We start from the raw sequence: 22,158 nt of genomic DNA, 5'->3' as shown, positions 1-22,158 counted from the left end.
AAAATTTTCTCTTGCATCTCTGGTGGATTGTGGAATTGTGTCCACGTCATCCGCAAACGCCAATAGTATTTTTGATCCTTGGGCGGCAAATCCGTTGTCAGTTGTGGTTGAGCTTTCCTTACCGCATGTTCCAGTGCAAAATTAAATAGCAGGACGGCGAGAGGATCTCCTTGTCTAAGCCCGGTGCCAATGAGGAATTCCTCCGACGTTGTGCTGCCAATTCTGATTAGTGCGGAAGCGTTATCTGTGCTCGTGCTCACCTGTGCTAATCGTCCAGCTTTCCAGGTACTCCCATTTCTACCATGGTCTCCCACAATGCTTCTCTGCTAAGAGAATCGTAAGCTTGTTTAAAGTCCACGAAGATTTGGTGTACATCGCGGTTGAATTCCCAGTTTCACATAGCGTAGGACGAATATCTGGTCTATGGTCGAGCTTCCCGGTCTGAATCCGCTTTGGTAGTCGCCTATTATTTCCTCTGCGTATGGAGTTAGCCTTCTAGACAGTATTATGGATATATTTTTGTACGTTGTATTGATTAACGTTATTCCTCTATGGTTCCGACATATTTGTTTGTCTCTCTTCTTGTGGATAGGTACTATTATATATGGCTTTCATGCCAGTGTTTCGGTATTTCTTCTCTTTCCCAGCCTTCTTTTATAAGATGATATATCTCAAGGTGGAGCGTTTCTCCCCCCTTTTTTTAGTAGTTCCGCCTGTATGCCGTCTGGGCCTTATGGTTTTTTAGGGACGAAATTGCGGACTTTACTTCAGCTAGTGTGGGCCCTGGTATTTCAGGTTCGGCTAACTGGTACTGTCTTTGTTGCCCTGTCGTTGTGGGTTTTTCTGTATTTAGGAGTTGCTCAAAATACTTTCTCCATTGGCGGCTTATCTCCTCGTCGTCTGTGAGCAATTGTCCTGCGTCATCTTTTATAAATCTTGGGCTGTTGGTCGTGTTGCCCTTCATTGTTTTTAGGTCCTTATAAAACTGTTTAGACTATGTTCCTCCTCTAGTTGCTGTATTCGCGCTTCTAGGTACTGTTTCTTTTTTCTTCTCAAAAGTCTTCTCGTTTGAGTCCTTACTCTGTTGTAAGGACCTCTGTTGAGGTCCTTACAGGTTATAAAGAACTAAGGTTATACTCTGTTGTCTTCCCTGTTCTTATCTGTAGGGGGTGTTAGTAACTCTAGCCTCTTGATTGCTTTCTGATGCAAGCTTTGTTCGCACTCCTGGTCAAACCACTGGTTTTTCTTCTTGTTATTCCTTTCTTTTCCTATAATTTCCGCTGCGGCACTTTCTATGGCGTTCGTTATATTTTGCCATTTCTGGTCTATGGTCAATTCTGGCGTTGATGTTTCTTCTTCTTCCAGAGTCTGCAATTTGTTTTGGATCAGTGCCTGATATTGGCGTTCATTATCAGGTAAATCGAGCCTTGAAATGTCCCATCTGTTTCCTTGTTGGCGTTGCTTTGGCTGTCTCTAAGTAAGTAAGTCTGTAGGCGGTAATAAAAAGGGGGAGCAGGGTCGTCTTTGTACAAGTGTATTTTAAAACTTTACTATGGGTTTTTATATCCAAATTGTAAAGTTATAGGGAAGTCAATAATGATATGGATAGTTTTGATCATGTGCATGTTATAAAAAATCAATTTCATAAAAACACGAATTTATTAAATATTATATCTCTTATTTTACACTATTTGACAACTAGTCGTTCAGCAAACAACATGACTTTTATCAATATATATGCGTATCCTCAGTTTTCAAATTTAAATAGCAGAAATACGCCTAATGGCTGTAATATGAGAATTATTTTGTGATTGTAATGAAATTAATTCCTCCTGATAATGTGGCATTATCACAGCAAACAATATCAGTTGAGAAATATTGGATAGATTCCTTTTTTAAAGGATTTAAAAAAATATTGCATAAGTATTTTGGTTGAAAACATGAAGAATAAACTATATAATTAAAACAATCTAATAAGACCTTATTCCAGTAGTTAAACAAGTTTTTTTTAATATTTTGGATTTAAAGTGGTAGTCTGTACATTATTGGTTGGATAATTCTAAGCATAATAAATCTCGAAACTTTAAAGCAATATCTGAAAATACAATATCTGCATATTAATAATGAACGAGAAAAGAAGTGTATAAAAATATGAGGATTGATCCCTTTGCTTCACCCCGCACCCATTTATAAATCAAAACAATTATTTTTCATTATCTCGCATGGTTACCTGTTCTGTATAGAGTAACGTAGGAAAACTACAAGTCTTGTTTAAGCTGGCTTACAGTAGATGTGCGAACTAGAGAGTCACATCTCAGTATCAAAATATATAGTATTGAGCAACAAAGGGTGATTAGATAGATATTAAGAATAAGAATTTGTGGATATATTAGGGGAATCTGCAGTATCATATGACATTGTGAAAAGGTGCCGTGAGTTTTAATGTGGCAGACAGTTGTGTATAGACGAACATAAAAATAGAACCGGTATTACACAAGAATGGAGGATTAAAAAGGTCCACGATCTCGTGTTGTAAGATCAACGTAACTATTAGACAAGTGAAGATACTTGTACATCATACCATATGCTATATAATATACTTACTACTGAACTGAACTTAAAAGAATTGTGTGTAAGGTGAGTACCACTAATATTAACAGATAGTTATGGTTATGGTAGATCGGGGCAAGACCCATGTATGAGCCCTTCAGACACCCAGACCTCCTTAGACGCGTCCATTGTATCACCCCTATCATACGGAATAGGCCCATAAGAATAAGCCCATGAGTTTTGTCTTTTCTTTATCATAACGTATTTTTAATTTCTTATTTGTATGGTGAAATTTTCACAACTTACTTATTGTACACACATCTAGCAATTAAGTCGAATCCCTGTTAATAATTTCGATTTAATAAATCATTGATTTGTTGCCATATTCTCCACATTTGGTTCTCATCGATTACAGACTTTCTAAAACTTAGAGCACATATGCGTGGTAAAAGATTTTCTTCAGATAATGATGTTATGTGTGCGGTAAATCAGTGATTTGCAGAGATCGAACAATTTTTCTTTTGAGAACGTTGAAAAATTAAAAGTGAAATGTTTGCAAAATTTTTATTGGAAGTGGGGCAAGGGTATCAATCCTCGTAACAACTTAAAATCACTTAAGTCCCTAATGCATTTAGACTGCCACTCATATAACCAAATTTTTAATCTGGAAATTAGTATAAGGAAAAATAAATGAAAATCACCGATTTAATAACCTATGTATGGGTTCTTATTTTATTGTCTTTTAAATAACGGAGGTAGCCCTTCATTTCTGGGGTTTAACATTATTATTACAATGTAAACTAAACGTCTTATTTTTTATTTTGTTCTTACTATGGCCGTTTCTAGTAAAAATGCAAAAGGCGATCATGGCTTGAAGTTATAATTAAAATTAAGCCCTGGTTCCAACCTAAAGATATTCAAACTGGGAATAAAATTCATATGATTGTACTTTAACAATTAACTTCCGCTGTACCAGTCCCAATCCTGGAGTCCCATTTGCAAGAGATGGGAAAGGAGAGGGATAAGTAACAACGTCGTAAAAAACCAGGGTTCAGCTGGCTCCGGCTGATAGAACCCTGTCTGACAGACGATGAATGGTCAACGGTCTTGACGGCAGAAATACCGTATCTCATTTGGCGGATAGAGCAGAAGAACCAAAAAGTACTATAATTTTTGGAACCTGTAATTGGAGAAATTTAACCAATAAATATAGGGAAGTAACCCAAGAACCGAAGAAAAACAACGTATACATTGTCACACTTACAGAAACTAAAAAGAAGGGTGGAGGAATTGAGGAACGAAACGATTACATCCATATATACAGCGGAGTTCCCAAAGATATGAGAGCAAAAGCAGAAGTTTCTAATCTGGTGAAGAAACAACTTCAGAGATTCCTCATTAGTTGGAATAAAATTAACGAGAGAATAGTCCAACTAGAAATAAAATTAAAAGTATACACTTAGTAGTAATTGAAGCTCATGCACCTTGTAACGGCGACTCTGACGCAGAAAAAAGTAATTTCTTTAGGAAATTGTCAAGCTTTATGGCAAAACTGGCAAAAACACCAACAGCTCAGTAGTAGGATCCCATGGCAAGAGAAATGATAACAGTGAAAAACTAATAGATTTATGCTATCAGCAAACATTTAAAATCGTTAACGGATGGTTTCAACACAAAGAGATACACTGTTTTACTTGGAAACAAACAACACTAATATAAAGTCGATTATTGACTATACTATTATTAGGCAAGAAGCGGGTCAGACCACTTTTTTAGAAGCTAAAATGTGTTTTCCCTTCATATACTCTGTTTCAAAAGAAAACAAAGAACATGAAATATCTCTAAATCTCACATAGTACAATTTGGGAAATTTGATGATGATTCCACTAATTTATGTACTAGCTCAGACTTGGGAATAAACTGCAGAACCTCTCGACAGAGAGTTCACTCAATGAACTATACGAAAACTTAAGATGCAGTTAACGAAGTTAACGAACGAAATAGAGATTGTAACAAGAAAAACCTGTAGTGAAGTGATAGTACCAAAACATTTGTCAACGAAAAGATACAACTGTACGAGAAATCGTTGGCGACGATTCGAATACCTTAGGACCAGAAGTGAGGTAAAAAAAATGCAACAAATAAATCAAAAAAGGATTTGTGGGAACAAACAGGCTCTGAGCTAAATAACTGTAAGGGAAACACTTAAGCCAGTAAAACATGAAAACTATTAAAAGACAGAACAGACTATAAGGAACATGGAAGTATTTCGTTAATTGGAGCAGATAAATATTACTGTCTCTGCTGATAGAGGACAGCGACAAATTTTTGGCAGACAACAAATAACAATTTTAATTGACAACTTCATAGAAGATGACAACTTCCCCTGCAGAAGTTAAAAAAAGCTGCCCAACAAATGAACAACGGAAAGAAGTGTGGACTCAAGAACATTTCTATAGAGCTGATTAAAGCAACTATATTTAAGCGATGTCTAAATGTCCCAAATGAATTAAAGCAAGCACTTATTTCATCGATATACAAAAAAGGCACTAGGTCAAAGTGTATAAATTACCGAGGCATCAGTGTTTTGCGTCCGATTGAACGGCTAAATGGAAAAATTATCCAAACTTGGATAGAAGATAATATGACAGAAAGTGAACTACTAGACGCGACTAGTAGTATAAGGATGGGTGCAAAACTTACTCCTAGACTGTTTAAAGTACATACAATAGAGCTATAAGACAATTCAACTCCCTATTATGGAATAATAAAGTTACAGGACACTCCAAACGTCTGATTTATAAGGCAATAATAGAAAGTGTATTTACATATGGATATGAAGTATGGATCCTAAAAAAGAGACAAAGAAAAATTAAAGGCATGGAGATAAATTACTGGAGAAGAAGCTGTAGGATCTCCAAACTCGAAGACATAAATGATGAGATCAGACGGAGGATGAAAGTAGAAGGCAACATCCTCAATACCATTAATAGGAAGCAGCATATGTATGTGGACTCCTCCAGAGAATGGAACTAGATGGCCGGAAAAAAATGACTGGATTGAGAGAAATCGCTGGTGCAAAGGGAGCTAGGAATGGCTTCGGCTCTAACAGACAATTTCTAATTTAATTGAGCCGCCACCGTGACTCGGAAGGCAAGTAAAGCCGTCAGTCCTGGCTATGTTAGTAGTTGTTAACACTAAAACCTGAGCTAGAAGGTTATACGAGTGGAAGATATACAATAAGACATTGGCTACACTATGACCATTATAACAAGAAACGGCTTCAGAAAAAGGGAAACAAAACTTTAACGCTTGAAAGGTTCATTTTACTACTACTAATATTAAATAAATGCACTTAATTTGGGGTAAATTAAGTGTGAACGAATTTAACAAGACCTACAACTAAAAATGTTATCAACAACTTAACCTACCTCAATATATTATTGTAATTTTATTTTTTTTAACGTTATTGGGAATAAATGTCATTTTAATAACTAACGCAACAAAAATATCACATTTTATAAGAAATATTGATAAATAATTTTTCTGCTTCACTCCAGAGCAGTATGGTAATGTAGCGTGCTGAACGACGAAATATGGAAATTATTGTACATATTTATTAGAAATTTTAATTTCCAAAGTCCGCTATATACTTTTTACAACTAAAGTTGGGTGAATTTGACAAGACTGTAACACATACTCTTCGGTTTGACTTGCTGATTTACAGAACACCTCTATATATGTACCTATGTCAAAGGTACCTGGTCCAGAAACAGCAGCTGTTAACAAAATACTTTCGGTTGTCAAAGGGTGTAAAGTTCTGAGGTTTTTACTATTTCCCAACCAACAGAAATTACTGGAAGCATAGGTGCAAAATAAACTCGATTTATTAATCTCAGGCTGCGTTACACTAAAATAAAAAAAAGTAATTATTAAACATTCCTACAAATGATTTTGAGATCGTTAATACAGGTAATATGTAATTAACGGGGTAGAGATATGTCACATAAAGCTTCTAACTTACTGACACTCTCGTCTTCCCTGCTTTATATAAATGAAGCTCTGTCTGCCGAATTTGGACGATATAACCAAGACCAAATGTGTAGCAAATGACACTTAAATATAAGCACGTCTGGGAACCAGTACCTGTCCACATTAAACCAGGTCATTAACCTACTTATAGGTGTAAAACAATATACTCAAAGTAGTATTCTACCTTGGATTAGAACGGTCTACACAATGACTAAAACGGAAAGGGTACAAACTATGGAGAATTTGTGATATATTGTAATGGGAAGGAAATGAGACACATATGTAATACATTTTGGAACGAATCAAGGATCTATATAAAAGAGCAGTGTTTTACCATAGGCACCCCAAGTTCTGTCAGCTAGGTACTTTAAAAAGTTAAGGCCATTTCGACATGAGAAAACTGTTGCTGAATATGGCTGTTCCAATTTATGTTTTGATCAAATAACATTCCTAGAAATTTTATTTCGTATTAGTTACATCAAATTATTCGTATTTTAAAACACTATACAAAAATAAAGAGAATAAGAATCAAAAACAGCATTATGCGCCTATAAAATAGCATATACATTTAGCCTAAGAATCAAACATGGCAATCTCCATGAACTTTCCATATAATTTTTTTGATCTATTATAACTATTTTACATGTTATGAAAAACTAATAAAAAAACTAATGATTTGTTCAAGCTACTGTTAATTTGATAAGGTCAGTATTACAAATATTTTTTGAAAAATGTTATCTTTTCAGGTACTCTTCATTACAGTTACCACAATTCCCTTTTTGCAGTCACAAAACGAAGGCTTATCAATGTTCTCTAACAATTAAGAAATATCAAGTGTTTTCATAGTGCGTTTTATGCAGCTAAGGACAAGATTAGACAAGATTCATTTATTCTAAAATTTTGCACAGTTCAACTACCTAAACTTAGCCGTCCAAAAGACTCTATATATGAAGCAAAAACAACGTCTCTGAAATGCTTTGTAAGGAATAGTGTAATGAAGCAAAATATTCCAGTGTGCCAAAAAACCTTTCTAAATATTACGAAACATCGTCTCACATACATTATGAAATCATTTGTAAAAACAGGAGAAGCACCTGCGGAAAAAGAAGGGGTGACAGAAAAACTGCAAATTTTAAAGGAAAACAAGAATCAGTTCCCAAATTTATTAATACTTTAAAAAGTATTGAATCGCGTTACTGTCACTTTTCATCATACTTTAGAATGATTTTTAATACTAAGTATAACCTTAGCTTTACTACTCCCAGTAGGGATGTGTGTTACCTATGAATTGAGTTTGCAGAAAAAATTAAAAGATCTATAGATGAAGAAGAGAAGACAAATTGATTGTTGAAAGAAAAATTCATAAGCTAAGGGTTAAGGCATTTTTTGAGTCGCTTAAAGAACCTTGTACTTCCTAAGGTCCCCGACCAAAGTGCCTACTACTCTAGGCAACTGTATGTGTATAATTTTACCATAGTCCAGGGAACCTCTCAATCAAAGCTTACTCAAAAAAATGTATTTTCGTATTATTGGACAGAGGACGAATTTGGAAAAGGTTCCAACGAAATTTCTTCCGCCGTTTTTGACAGGCTTAACAAAATTGATTTTCATTCTGAAGTAACCACCATTAGGCTAATGGCAGATGGCTGCAGTGGTCAAAATAAGAACACTACGCTAATTGGAATGTGTTGCAAATGGCTTTCATCAAGAGCACCAAAACATGTACAAAATATCGAGGTAATTTTTCCGGTGTAGGCCATTCTTTCTTGCCAGCTGATAGTGTCTTTGGTAATATTGAGAAAGATAGTAAAAAACTGCAAGTTATATAGCACCCAAAAACGTATTTGGAATAGTTTTCAAAAATAGATACAGTTACTCACCTAAGACAAAATTGCAAACTGTTTAATTGGAAAGAAACCATCTCAAGTGTTTTTAGACCCACTGCTACATGGCATTTTTCTTTTAAAAATACAAAGCGCTTTTTCCTAAGAAAATGCCAAACTGGAAATATTACCATTAGAGGAGAAATTAATTACAGAAATGATTTTAAAAAACTTAAAAGTCGTTTCAAGAAAGTTTTTACAATCTATATGATTGACCCCATTATTATAGAAAGTGGTCTGCAAAAAGTAAATTTACTTAAGCTTAAAGATGTTGATAAACTTCTCACTAAGCACTTTGGAAATACTTGGAGAACCATGGAAGAACTCAAGTTTTTTAAAGATATTACCTTCAATAATAATCAACTAAAGCAGCTAGCAGTTCAGGAAGTAAGTGCTGATACAGTTCCAAATACTGAAGAAATAATAAAACAAGCATCTTGTAAGGTTTTAAAGAACTTTCTTCATTTTAGTACAATATATATTTTATTTCTTAAATTAAATCATTTTGAAAACAAAATGTTGCTGTTTTATTTTTGTGAGCTATCATAAATAAAATTATCTGTAAAACTTTCCAAGGTAACATAAAAACCTTTTATTATTTTCTTGCCGAATTTTAGTATCAAAACCGGCAATATACACCTTTTAGTATCAAAACCCCATTCTCCATTATTTTGTTCAATTTCAAAAAAACTGCTAATAATTTAGGTAAAGTTTTTTCACTATTTGCTCTCCTTTGCCATTGTCTTATAAATTAAACTATATTTGTTTCGATATCACCTAAAATAAAGGTATATCATTGTTTTGCGTTTTACTCAAAAGGCAAAATGATGGAGATTGCCGACTTTGTTACTAGGTCTCTCATATGTTTTTTTTTTAAATATTATACATTTTGTTTTAGTGGAAGAAAAACTAAAACCGGTGCTTAGGGACCAATTTACTAGTTGATTTAAGTGTTCTTGTAATATCAGCTTATAGTCTTACCTGAACAGGTTTCGCAATTATTTTTATTATATCGTTTATTGCTATTAAAAATAGAGTAAGACTGATAAGCGATCCTTGCGGTATTCCGTTTTGTTGTTCTCTAAGTCAAAGTAAATTGCCATATATTTTTGATTATTTTTAAAAGCTTCGTGAATAGACCGATAATGTTGTTGTTTGTAGATCTACCTGGTCTAAAGTCAACTTGTTCGATGGTAAGTTGATCATTGTGTTCCAGGTTCCACATTAATCTTTTGCTGACTATTGTTTTCAAAGTTTACATGAAGAACATGTTAAGGATATAGGAGGATACGATTCGGCATGTAATTCATCTTCTCTTGGTTTAATATTAGGGATAACAATGGTCTTCTTCCAGATTTTTGGAAATTATTTTTCTGCTCCTTTTGGTTGATTTCATGATTTTGGACTTCTGGGGACTTATGTTAAGTCCTATGTTTGAAGTCTATTCTGTAATTTTAGTTAGAGCTTGTTGCATCATATCTCAGAATGTACCGTTAAAGTTATCATGGACTAAGATGACTACGTCATCCGCATAGCCAGGTCTGTCATTGCTGAGGCTAACTAACAACCCATCCACGGTAAACAGGCGAGATATTTCGTGCAGTAAGTTAGTATTTGTATTACTTGAATGAAAGTTATATGGAGAAACGTTAATAAATCGAAAGTCGTATAGGAATAAAGGAAAAAAATATGATGACGCTTTTTGAAATTATCGGTACAGTAGAAAATTATTATCAATAAAAATTGAACTTACCTCGGTTCCGTGGTATTTACAAAGACATCAAGGATTTTATCGTCGACAATACTGTGCAGTAGGATTTTTACAGGTACTAAACAAATTCCCTTTTCTAAAAAGTTATGGGAAACAAAGGCAGGGTAAACTAAATTATAGGAAACTTGCTTCTGGGTATTTTGAGCTTTTTCCTCTTCTAAAATAGTTTTATCACAAACGTGTATGAAGGTATCTGAGAGAATTCGTTCCATTTGAATCACATCTTCATCTCTTCGGTTGATTTCTATAGGTATACTCGTCTGACCGTTTGCTACTCTATTGCTATTTCCATCTGATACCATAGCTTGCCATTGTACAAGTAAGATACCGTCTTTGTTTTCCTTAAAGTTAAAAGATTCATGGTCATCATACATTGTCAGGCACGGTCTTTCAAGTTTTCTGGCAAATTTTATGAATGAGCTCGATAAACTCTGAATTAATTCTTGGTCCATAGTCAGTGATACATTACTATATTTTGACGATTCATGTACCGATCTCTTAGCTTTGAGTAAAATATGCGCCGATTCCTGTGAATTTAGAACGATATACTTAGTTTTTACTACTTCTTTTGTCAATGTCCAATATTTGCTCAGCAAACCAACATTAAGTAACTTTATTTCAGTCATTATAGGGCTGTAAGTCTTATTCAAGTTTGTTATCTTCATTGCTAACACTAATTCTTCCACTGATTTTGAGTTATGACTAGCTTGAGTTGACACATCGATCAATAGGGATTCTTGAACCAATAGATCCCAACTATGCCTCACCAACCGATACCTGCAAAATAATAACCATAAATTTGATTAGATTTTTTTTTTTTTTTTTTTTTTTTTTGGCATAGACTTTTAGTCATTCAGCCAGACTCAACATGGTAAAAAAAAGATTGTCTGAGTTTATATTAAAATAAATATACAAAACAGGTAAACAGGGTCACTCTCTTCTCGCCTAGGGGCCCATCAAGGCATTTTTTTTTACATACAACACTAGGCCACGGTAAGAAAGGAATTTAAACAATTGGGTTAGAGACAAAGGTTACGTTATTAACTAATGTGTAATTATTTACATGGTTATTTTACTATCTTTTAAAAACATAACTAATAAATCATACACTGCTCTCGAGTCTAATGATAATAGGTACTGAAGGTTCCAAGGGGCTAATATATTGTGTTTATGTAAATTATTTATTAATCTGGATGAAGTTATAATATTTCTGTTATAATTTGATTAGATTACTATATGATATACTATAATTTTTTGTCAGTTAACCTCAACATGATACGTTGCAAGTATATATTTGAATTAGTGGAATTAATTAGTTGGGTTAACTCCGTCTTGTGTTAATTTGTGGATTTGTGGGCGAGAAGCTTACAAATTACCATAGCTGGTCTTAAGCCCAAATGATCAAGGTTGAGCAACAGATCGGCGATAACTTGTAAAAAGAACCATTGTCAAAACAGCCGATACATAGTTTCGATAAGGACTGAAAAGCGAAGGCGAACGATGCAAATGAAACCGATAATGAATATAAGTACACGGAACGATATTTAAAAAAGTGATATATGGTTGAATGCTCGCATAAATGAACTTTAATCAAATAAAAAGCAGATATAAATCACAGTTTTTTATTAAATCTTGCCCAAGTACTTTCGCTCCTAGAGCATCTTCAGGGGCATTTCGTCAAAATTAGGCTATCCAAAAATTTGGTGAATGTAATACACATTAAATAATACATTCACACAACACGAAACAAAGGACAAATAGTTTAAAAAATCTGTTCTACATAAAGTAATAATATAATATATATAATTTCAATATATACATTATATTGTTGTTGTGTTAGGGCCATACCTCACCGAGACGCCATGGCGGCGTAGCCAGCGACGTTTCCAATTAATTCTTTTAAAACGAATGGCAGGTACCTCACTTGGCGACCACTTCCCGACGGGCCCGAATTGGAGGCGTCGCCAGTGTCTACAGTTCCACTTGTGGCGACTGGCTACCCTGGCCACTTGGCGACGATACCAGCAATATAAACGAGAGTATACGTACCGTCACTCATTCAGTCGCCAACCAGTCGCTACTTTGAAAACTAGGAAGCAAAATGAGTTTTGATACAGAAAGATTTATTGTAGAAATCGAAAATCGACCATGTTTGTGGAACAGTGCGTCAAATGATTACTCAGATCGCAACTTAAAAATTAAATGTTGGGAGGAATTAGTTAATATAACAGTGCGATTTCTTCCACGTCCATTTCTGTCTATATAACGAGAGCGACTGTGGTGATCGCTGGCAGCGTTGTTGGCGACGTGTTTTGGCGACCTACGGTAGCCAGGAGTAGCCGTGGCGACGTCGCTGGCTACGTCGCCATGGAGTCCCAGTGAGGTATGGCCCTAAATGTAATATTAAATGTTTATGACATTTACCAAATTGTTGGATAGCCTAATTTTGACGAAATGCCCCTGAAGATGCTCTAGGAGCGAAAGTACTTGGGCAAGATTTAATAAAAAACTGTGCTCGATATCTGCCTTTTATTTGATTGATGATATTTAAAAAGATAAATGGAATTATCCACAAAAAATTAAGTAAAAAAAATGAATCTACGTAACGGAAACCAAGAAAAAGAATCATTTTTTCTTCGGTATTCCTAGAGACGCGAGCAAAGAAGTGAGTATGTATTATATATATACAAAATGGCGTAAAACTATAACTTCGTGGGAAGAAACCTCTGAACGAATAATGGAAGACACAGAGCAGAAGGAGGTACAGTCAGAGTTACGCCAGGTTTATGAAGGGTAAATAAGTCCATAGATTATTTTATAATTAATAGATGCTTTCAAAACGATGTAACATGGGTCGCCTCATATCCTGGAGCAGACATCGCGTCGGATCATAATCCTCTAATAGGAGACTTTAATTTTAAGGGAAAACTAATAAGATCTCAAGAAAAAAACAATCAATAGTTATAACATCAGTTCTTTGAGAGAAATTCATGCGAAGGAAAAACTTAAAGATAAAATAGCTATGTGCTATTTCTATTGTAGCATGTTAAAATTACTTAAAATATCGATATGCAAGTATAAAAATTTTCTAAGACGTCCCTGGGCCAAGTATGAAATATTGCCCAGTTTTGTTTACATTGTGAGGTAAAAGAAGAAAAATTCCAAAATATGATTTTAACTAGGACGTTAAAATTATCCATATAATACGTGTTATTTCTACGAATTTAAAAGTAGCTCGACTCAAGGTCGTTTTGTGATATGTTTAACGAGAAATTTTTGTTGTTCCGGTTGCGAGAACAGGTTAGATTTGAAAGGGGAGACGCAAAACTGGCCCGGCCGATATTGAGGTCGAGGGGAATTCAAGTCAGGTTGAAAGATTTGGTCAAAGGGAACGGTCGTTATGTAGTTTTGCAAAAAACCGGCAAATTTGTCGAAGAATAAGTGATGTACACCCAAAGTAATGTGTCAACTCTGATAGAGGTAATCACTGTTTTTTAATTGTAAGTCGTCTCGGATTGTGAAATATTTAAAAAACGGCGTTCCAAATAAATCTCTACATGTTCCATTGTATAGTTCCTTAAGAAGCCGTCTATAAGGTGTGCAGTGTCCCAATTTCAACCTCAAATACTCAGAATACTTTTCCAGTGGAGATGAATTTGTTCGTATGACAGGGAGTTTAAATTCCAGTTCCCGACCTTAGAAATTTAAAGTTATAGAGTGAAAATCGAGGTAACCTTTTGTTTTGTTTTAAATTTCAAAGTAAAGACAGACATTTGTTTTAATAATAATAAATTGTTTCATTATTTAAAAAGATAATTTTTTATTTGCAATAAATTATTTCTGCCACATGTTTATAGTCCATTAACTATTTTTTGTAAGTTTTGTAGCATCCCCCGAGTTTGTAAACGGATGACAGGTAAGTTTTCTTTGTTATTTTTGGTATAAATCTTTGTAAATATTAATATAGTATTTTGTACCATGTAATATCTGTAACTGTTTGTAGTGAGACAACAATAAATGTTTAATTTATTTCTCCAACCAATTTGATTATTATTTATTTTAGAAAAGTCTCCTAACCTCCGTTTGTGTTTTTTTGGGAAGGAAGAACCTTTCTTTCCTCCAGCGGGAAGTTTTCTCGAAGCGGCGTCCCATTTCAAATAGCTAGAGGTCTTTCTTGTTATTTGTATTTGCCCTTTTGTCCAGGAGATTTATGTAAGTATCATTTGTTTAATTTTTTTTTGTAGTTGCCCCAATCCAACCCCATTGTCATTTACTTATCCACAACCCAGCTCTCCAAATAAGCCCTGAGTGCCGTTCGCACAGTATCGTTTATTTTGCTTGCCCTATCTCCACCCCAGTAACTTCTGTTCCAATTTCCAAACCCCTATAATTGTACCCTATGTGGTAGGCAAAATATTCGTTATAATTTGACGCCCAACGTGGCTGGCATTTGTTAGCTTTTGAATATTCCTGTATCTGATGCCAAAGTGCATCAATTTTCATTTCTTTTGCCTATAAGTTGTCTTAACAAAGTAAGACAGATTCCTTTCCCCCAAGCCATATATCGTTTTTTTCAATTTTTCCCTAGTTTTCTGCCATGTATATGAAACCCCCGTTTTTTGAATAGTGCCCCAGTGTCTCACAAACAGTAAGTGTATATGTAATGTATATCAACATATGTATTGTAGATTTTATATGTATTGGAAATGAAAGCAAATATTTGAGATTGAATATTTAAATATGAATTTTAAATGATGTTTTGATATTGAAATGAATTTTAAAAGTTATTAACAGTAACAAATAATACCGTTATTGTTGCATTTATTTTTAATTGATTTGACATATTTTACAGAATAATCGGTTTTTGTAATTTTTTCTTGTTTGGTCATTTTGGAAACCCTCCTTCAGTAGCTGAAATGAAATAAGCAGTTGCTAGATTGAAAAATAATAAGTCATCCGGATTATACAACAGTGCGCTTGTAAGCTGAAACTGACGTCGCGGTGTACTGTGGAGGCCATATTTATATTTTTTACTCGCCTCCCCTCCACTGGTTTCGGCGTGAGGGGGCGTGTCGTCGTTTATAGTAGCTTTTCTTTCTTCGTGTTTTGCGGGAAGGGTTTTTGTGGATTTTAATATTGGTATCCATGTTTTGTCGATTTTTAGTCCTTCTTCTATCCGATTAAAATTATTTGGTTATGGTTATTATCAAAGTGTATTTGGTATGAAAATGCCCTAACATCTTTGCCCCAGTATTTTTTGTGGTCTTCTGATTTATTTTCATCATCTCCTGGTGATCTTTCAGTATATGTTCTTCCTCTAGGTTTTCCTTGAGGTGTTTTATTATTCACAGTTTCGCTTTGTGTCTGCTTTCTCATATATCCTAAGCTTTCTACAGTATATGTTTTATCGTCCATGTTTAGCTTGTTATAATTGGTGTTACGATAAATATATGATTCGCATTAAACTGTAAACATATTATTTCTAATTCTATTCTATTCTAGTAATTTCACCGCTCAGCTGAAAAACCAGTTTGCCAACCTGACTTTTCGAGAGGGTCGCCGTCCGAATTAGAAGGGATTCTCCAATAACTGTATTTTATATTTAAGGAGGGAATTTTGTTGAAAACAATTAGTCCTAGTTCTAGTTTTGAACATCGCGTCGAGTTTTTAAAATGTAACGCACGTATTGTAATAAATGTAAATAAATTATATAATTATTAGTGTGAAATAAATTAGTTATATGGTACAAATAAAGACTTTAAATAAACTTGTAAGTGTTATAAATGTAGAACCTTTGATAATAAATAAAGACAATAAATTACGATTAATAAAAATACTACATTGGGATGCCTTCTGACCCTTTTCTCTTGCTGCCTTTAAGTGTTGTTTAAGTATTCTTCTCTGATCCTTTATCTCCCTAGAGTAATCTTTACTTAGGTTAATGTCCATTCCTTTAAGTTTTTTAGATTGCTTCTTTATTTCTGTTCTTTTGGTAACGCTTTTAAGTTCCACCAATATAGGTCTCGCGCTATTATATTTTTGGGTACCAAAGCGTTTTATATCTATTATGTCGGTATTTTCAAAATTTAGTGGAACTTGAAATCTAAGTGCAATATTTTTATACTATTTTTCATATCATTTCCTTGTTCACCTTCTTTTTCTGTTATATCATACACCTACTATAATATTTTTCTTTCTTACTTCTCTTTCTAGCTCTTCTATTCTTTTTTCAGGTGCTTTATTTTCTGATTTTAATTCTACATTTTTGGCTTTTAATTCTGCCACTTCCACTTTTATTAGCTGAAAATTATTTTGCACATCAATTTTTTGTTCTATTCTTATACATCTCCTCCATACTATCTAATTTTTCACTTATCTTTTTTATCATTTCCTCCATCTTTACTCACCGATGTTGAATATAGTCGGCATAAATATATTATTTGTCTATAAAATGGGTCATCCAAGTGAAAATGTCTTCATGCCATAACAATAGAACCAATAAAACCATAAATTCAAACAAAATCAGCTGTTCATTTGATTCCGAAAACGTTAAAAGAAAATGATCGTGTTGTTTTAGAAAAACACGAAACTGTTCTTACTGGAAATGAACCACCAACAAAAATAATCAAAACAGCAGTTAGAAGATACCAACTTCCAACCATGTCCATCCAGTATAAAATATGAAACCAAAGAAAATCAAAATAATAGTGAATGATTTTTATATTTTTGTGGCAGTTTTTGTTGTTTGCAGAGTTTATTTTATTTACTTTTTTTTATTATCTTTTGTGAAGATAACTGAGTCTTTCTTTTATGAAAATAGTTTATCACCAAAATGTGACAACGACAAGATACAAATTTTCACGAAACACATTTGTACTCCAAATAGCTTATATCCCATTTGTGTAACAAAACGCTATGTGAGTATTGGTGGATTAAAAGCGGAAAACAAACCTAAGCGATCACGACGCGATTACGTTCACGACAGCGAACGCGAAACAACTGAACCAGCACATACTGGTCGCGACCTGCTGGCGATCAAAGAAATTTGTGCAGCGTTCTGACGGCAATCGCGGCGATATAATTAGTTTAGCGTTCAGAATGCAGCAATTTACGTTTATCGCTGGTCGCGTCGATGCAAATAAAAATGGATATCGAAAAACTTATTGAAATTGTAAAAAATATCATATATTGTTCAACCTATCCCATCCAGATTACAAGAACGTACGTTTTAAAAATAAAATCGTCCGGTAGCATCAATGGTTGCCTAAAATTTGTTTGTTGTTTGGTGATTTTTTTATCTGATCTAAAATGTCATCAAAACTTTCAAAATTCGTTCTAAAATATGTATAGAAACGGTTCTCATCTCTGCGAAGTTCTGGGTACAATTTATGAAATTCTCCTTGTTGCTTGCGCCTCAGGTTTATGTTATGTACCCAAACGTCTCTTCTTTTTCTGCAAAATAATCTGCATAAATATCTGCATTTGTAAATGGAAAAATCGAACGCCTACGCATACCATTTATTAAGTCTCTTCTTTTTCTGCAAAATAATCTGCATAAATATCTGCATTTGTAAATGGAAAAATCGAACGCCTACGCATACCTTTTATTAAATTTTTACAATGCTTCTTTCTAAAGAAACCGAGATCGACATCGCCATCGTGGACGCAAACGCGATCGTGGTCGCTTAGATGTGTTCTCCGCTTAAATAATATTCGAGCAGCAGATGATAGGGTATTATTCAAATATATAGCCAAAGATCTTCAAACTGTGTACAACTACGAAAATAAAGTAAATACAAAGAATACTCACCTAGGAATATTAAAGCTATACAGGTTTTCATAATAAATAAGTAAATCTACTTTAGTAACTCCTTTTTTAAGGGGCGCCTTAATCCAGATAGATGCGGATGCTTGTTTTCCGGGTAACAAAATTCTGCCAGTTACATAAATTTTTGTTACATGGTGTTTCCTAATCATTTTGTCTCTGAGAGCTGGTATATTTAGGTCACTTGGGTTACAGCTAATGTCTTCTTTTACTTCACCGTCGGAAAGTATATGAGGAACTGGTGTTGCTATGTAGATGTTTTGGAGAGGTACAGTACTATTATTGCAAAAAGTAACTTTAACTTGGCGTATTTCATCCATTAAAAAGTCCGTATTCAACTCAGCAAATAATACCTGTAAATTAAGAAGGTCTTGGTACACCAAATCAATAGATCAAAGGTTTTAGAGCAAATAATATCATATGGATCGAATATGGATTATGCAAAATTAAATTCATGAATAAAAACAGAAAATTCCATTGTAAACTTCAGTGAGTACAAGAAAAAAGTTTTGGAATAATTTCCGAAGTAGACTTCGAAGCTATAAAATAAACGAATTTGCCATTAAACTTCTGATGATACTCATTAAAGATAATAAATAACATTAAAATGCCACAAGAAAATATCTTCAGAAGCACATTCTTTCATATTCTAGTCCTCCTGACTTTTGTTTGGTGTTTTCCTTAGCGAGAGCGCCCACCAAAGTGGCGTGACATGTAACATGGCAGTGACATAGCAAGGGTATGGCACTGGCGTGACAGGTAGCGCACACTAAAGTAGCATGACATTAGAACAGGCTAGTTTTTTCAAAATTCATAATTTCGTCCTCTGAGGATGAAGTTATGCTTCACTTTTAAACACTTAACACTTTTAAACATAAACAGTATGAAAAAAAATTGTCCGTAACGTCAGTTTTGGCTACACCCTTATTGGAAAGAGATTCAAGGGCATAGTGGATTTAATGTATTTAAAGAATTAAATAATATCCGGCGAAATTTGGACAGCAATTTGGACAGTACTCCAGCCAAAATATAATAAGGGAATTATGGCTTAAAACAGCAAGTAGATACTAGGAACTTTGGAATTTGCCTTCTTGCTGTGGCTTTATTGATAGAAAGCATATCAGGATTAAAGCCCCCCCGAAATCTGGGCCAGCATACTTTAATTACAAAGGATATTTTTTTATTGTATTGTTAGCTGTGGCTGACGAAGACGGGCTATTGTTGTCGGTTGATATCGGGGAATAAGGACGAAATAGTGATGGCAGAGCATTCAAAGAAAGTGCATTTGGAAAAGCAGTAGCTAGCGACCAACTTGATCTTCCCGAACCTAAACCGTTGCCAGGAGAAAATGATAATGCAAGTATTCCTTACTATTTTACAGCAGACAAAGCTTTTCCCCTCTCAGATCGTGTCATAAAACCATATCCCAGAAGACAATTAACAAATGACAAACGAATATTTAATTACAGACTTTCTAGAGGGCGAAGATCTATTGAGTGTGCATTTGGTTTGGTAACTTCAAAGTTCAAGGTATTGGAGATGCCAATATGTTGCAATATTGACAAGATTAATAGCATCATTCAAGCTATTTGTGTGTTACACAATTTTATACGTGTTCATGATGACGTTTTTACTAATCCCACATTTCAATTGAAAGAACATATTATAGTTAATAATTATCCAATACAACCAGGGAGGTATTGCAGACCAACAAATGGTGCATTAGAAATAAGAAATAAACTATGTAATTTTTTTAATCGGCCTACTGGTACCCTGCCTTGACAGAATGACCACTGTGTTTTATAGCTTTGTATACATGTGCCTAAATAGGTAAATAAAAATAATGTATTCTAGTAACAAGGTATAGTGGTTTTAGCCCTCATCTCTTGCTTATACGTTTTTTTTTTTCTAATAAATATCGTAACAAATAGTTTTATTATTGTAAACATTATAGTTTTACAATACAAGCTAACAATTTTTTTTAGAATAAAAGCTTTTTTTCTTTACAAAAATGTCAGATAGACGAACTATTAAAAAATATATTGGCTCAATTTTAGGTTTTACACCAGCTTGTAAGGTATAGCTCTGGTCTAGACAAAAATCTATAAGTCTGGTCGTGTTTAAAATATCTAGATAAAAATTAGACATAAAAATAAAAACATGTTATGTTTTTAGCCATTGAAGAATTAAAACAGATCGGCTAATTAAAAAAGTTATTGATGAATAACTTTGAATGACTGACTTGTGTTGTCATAGATACCTAGAAATTTCTCAATTAATGAGACAAAATGAATATTAAATTCTGGCCTGTCTTCCATATTTATATTTTTCAACAAACACACATACCAAATTCAAGTAGCACGTGGCAAAAAGTAGAACGCTCTCTAGAAAGTAGGGCGCTCTCCCTTAGAGGGTGCGATCTTCATCTCTTTCCACTTTTTTATACATTTTATTAAACAACGAGCAAACAACTACCTATTGCTAATTGGTTTCAAGTAAAAACGCTAGTACATTAAGTAGTACACCATTAACCATTTAGTTAATTGGCTTTTAGCGAATAAAAACAGGTATATATATTTCAATATTAGATCATTATTATCAAGATTATTCTAATTCCTGTTTACATATTTAATCGCAAAACTATTTATTACCATGTAAAAACTTCGCTTTAATTTTCCAACCCAGACAAATAGTAAATCTAATAATTAAATTATCTTCTTGAAAAAGCAAACAGAAAAAGCCTGTCTCCGAGGAGTCAATCCTGATAGCCTCTTATCGCAGAGTTTTTATCAGAACCATGTATACACAGAACAGGTTCGGACTGCGGCGAATTATTTAAAAGAAACGTTATTCTTTAAATTAAATTCGCCGTTTGAACTACTGAAATGGCATTTTCACTACCAACAGCTCCGACTACACCTACAGAAGTACCTTTAATGCAAAGAAACAATGAATTTTTCCAGGAAAACCACGCAAGATCAAATAACGAACAACAATTATTCGCAGCATGAAGACAAACAAAGGGTGAAAATGATTCCTGACAGAGGAATATAAAAACAGTGCGTGCTTAATTTGATGTGTGACGAGATTAAGAACTTGATCTTTAAATATGCTCAATTGGAACAAATCCTAAATAACCCAAAAGAAGAAGAAGAGGGAAAAATAGAATACCATACGGATGAGGAAGAATTGGCGAAAGAATCTGAATTGCTTAGAGTAAAGGAAAGAAATAGCAAAAAGAGGAAGATAGATACCTCGTTATCCCATCCGCAACAAAATAAAGTGGCTAATAAGCCAATAGAAAAACAAACACCACCTATTGTAGTCCAATTCCTTAAGAATGGAGATCAAGCATCCTAATACCTCTCTTCAAAAAGGGAGACAAATCGGACCCGGAAAATTAACTGAGCTTCACACGTTTTACAAAGATCTAGATGATGATTCAGAAGATGATCTAGAAGATGATTCAGCATCACATTATGAGAAACATCACATAAAACAGAGACGAATTGGATTCTTTAAGATGTTCAAAATTTAAATAAAGCTTTATCCATGAATCAAACAGAAACAAATGTGACTGGATTAAAAATTCACATAGTCAATCAAACAATTGGGTTTTCAATATTCACATGGCAAAATAAAAAAAAAGTATTCATAATTTAGTTGTTTTTTGTTAATGTATTATTTTCTATAATTTCCAATTCAATCAATATGTATCCGTCACTAGATGTAATTTACTGAAGATGTTTAATTAAAATGTTCCAAATATCGATTTTGATTTTATTATTTGTATAGGGCTGTTGAAAAATATTATATAATGCAACACATTCATAAAGTGTCTTTTTTTACTCATGGAAAAAAAGGGCCACTTGATGCACTTGTCGCGTAAATAACTACTATATCGTATTAAAATAATTCAATTTATTATTATATTCAACACTGGTGCCACCTGTTGGTAGACCTAGAAAAAGCGAATTGTTTGACAGCCGTGGACGGACAAGCAACATTTGACAATTATCTTTTAGTTGTCAAATAATTGTAAGGTAACCATAGTAAAGATATTATGGTATCAGTGTAGTAAATTTCTAAAAGTAAAA

The 22,158-nt window shown here is 33.9% G+C and overlaps 1 protein-coding gene across 2 annotated transcripts in view; it reads right to left on the bottom strand.

The window, feature by feature from the left end:
- Positions 1 to 1,657: 1,657 nt before the first annotated feature.
- l(3)76BDm (trafficking protein particle complex subunit 8 homolog l(3)76BDm) overlaps positions 1,658 to 22,158 on the bottom strand; it is a 45,680-nt gene continuing 25,179 nt past the window's right edge. For both annotated transcript variants that reach the window (XM_072546833.1, XM_072546834.1), the window contains exons 9-11: positions 18,047 to 18,414; positions 10,219 to 11,013; positions 1,658 to 6,460 (exon numbers count right to left, since the gene is read on the bottom strand). In XM_072546833.1, coding sequence (XP_072402934.1) covers positions 6,196 to 6,460; positions 10,219 to 11,013; positions 18,047 to 18,414 — 1,428 coding nt within the window. In that variant the 3' untranslated portion in view covers positions 1,658 to 6,195. The remainder of the gene's footprint in view (positions 6,461 to 10,218; positions 11,014 to 18,046; positions 18,415 to 22,158) is intronic.

This window comes from Diabrotica undecimpunctata, chromosome 10 (assembly GCF_040954645.1).
Source record: "Diabrotica undecimpunctata isolate CICGRU chromosome 10, icDiaUnde3, whole genome shotgun sequence".
Classification (NCBI taxonomy): Eukaryota; Metazoa; Arthropoda; class Insecta; order Coleoptera; family Chrysomelidae; genus Diabrotica; species Diabrotica undecimpunctata.
Note: the sequence above shows the minus strand (reverse complement) of the source record. Positions and strands in the feature narration are given on the sequence as shown.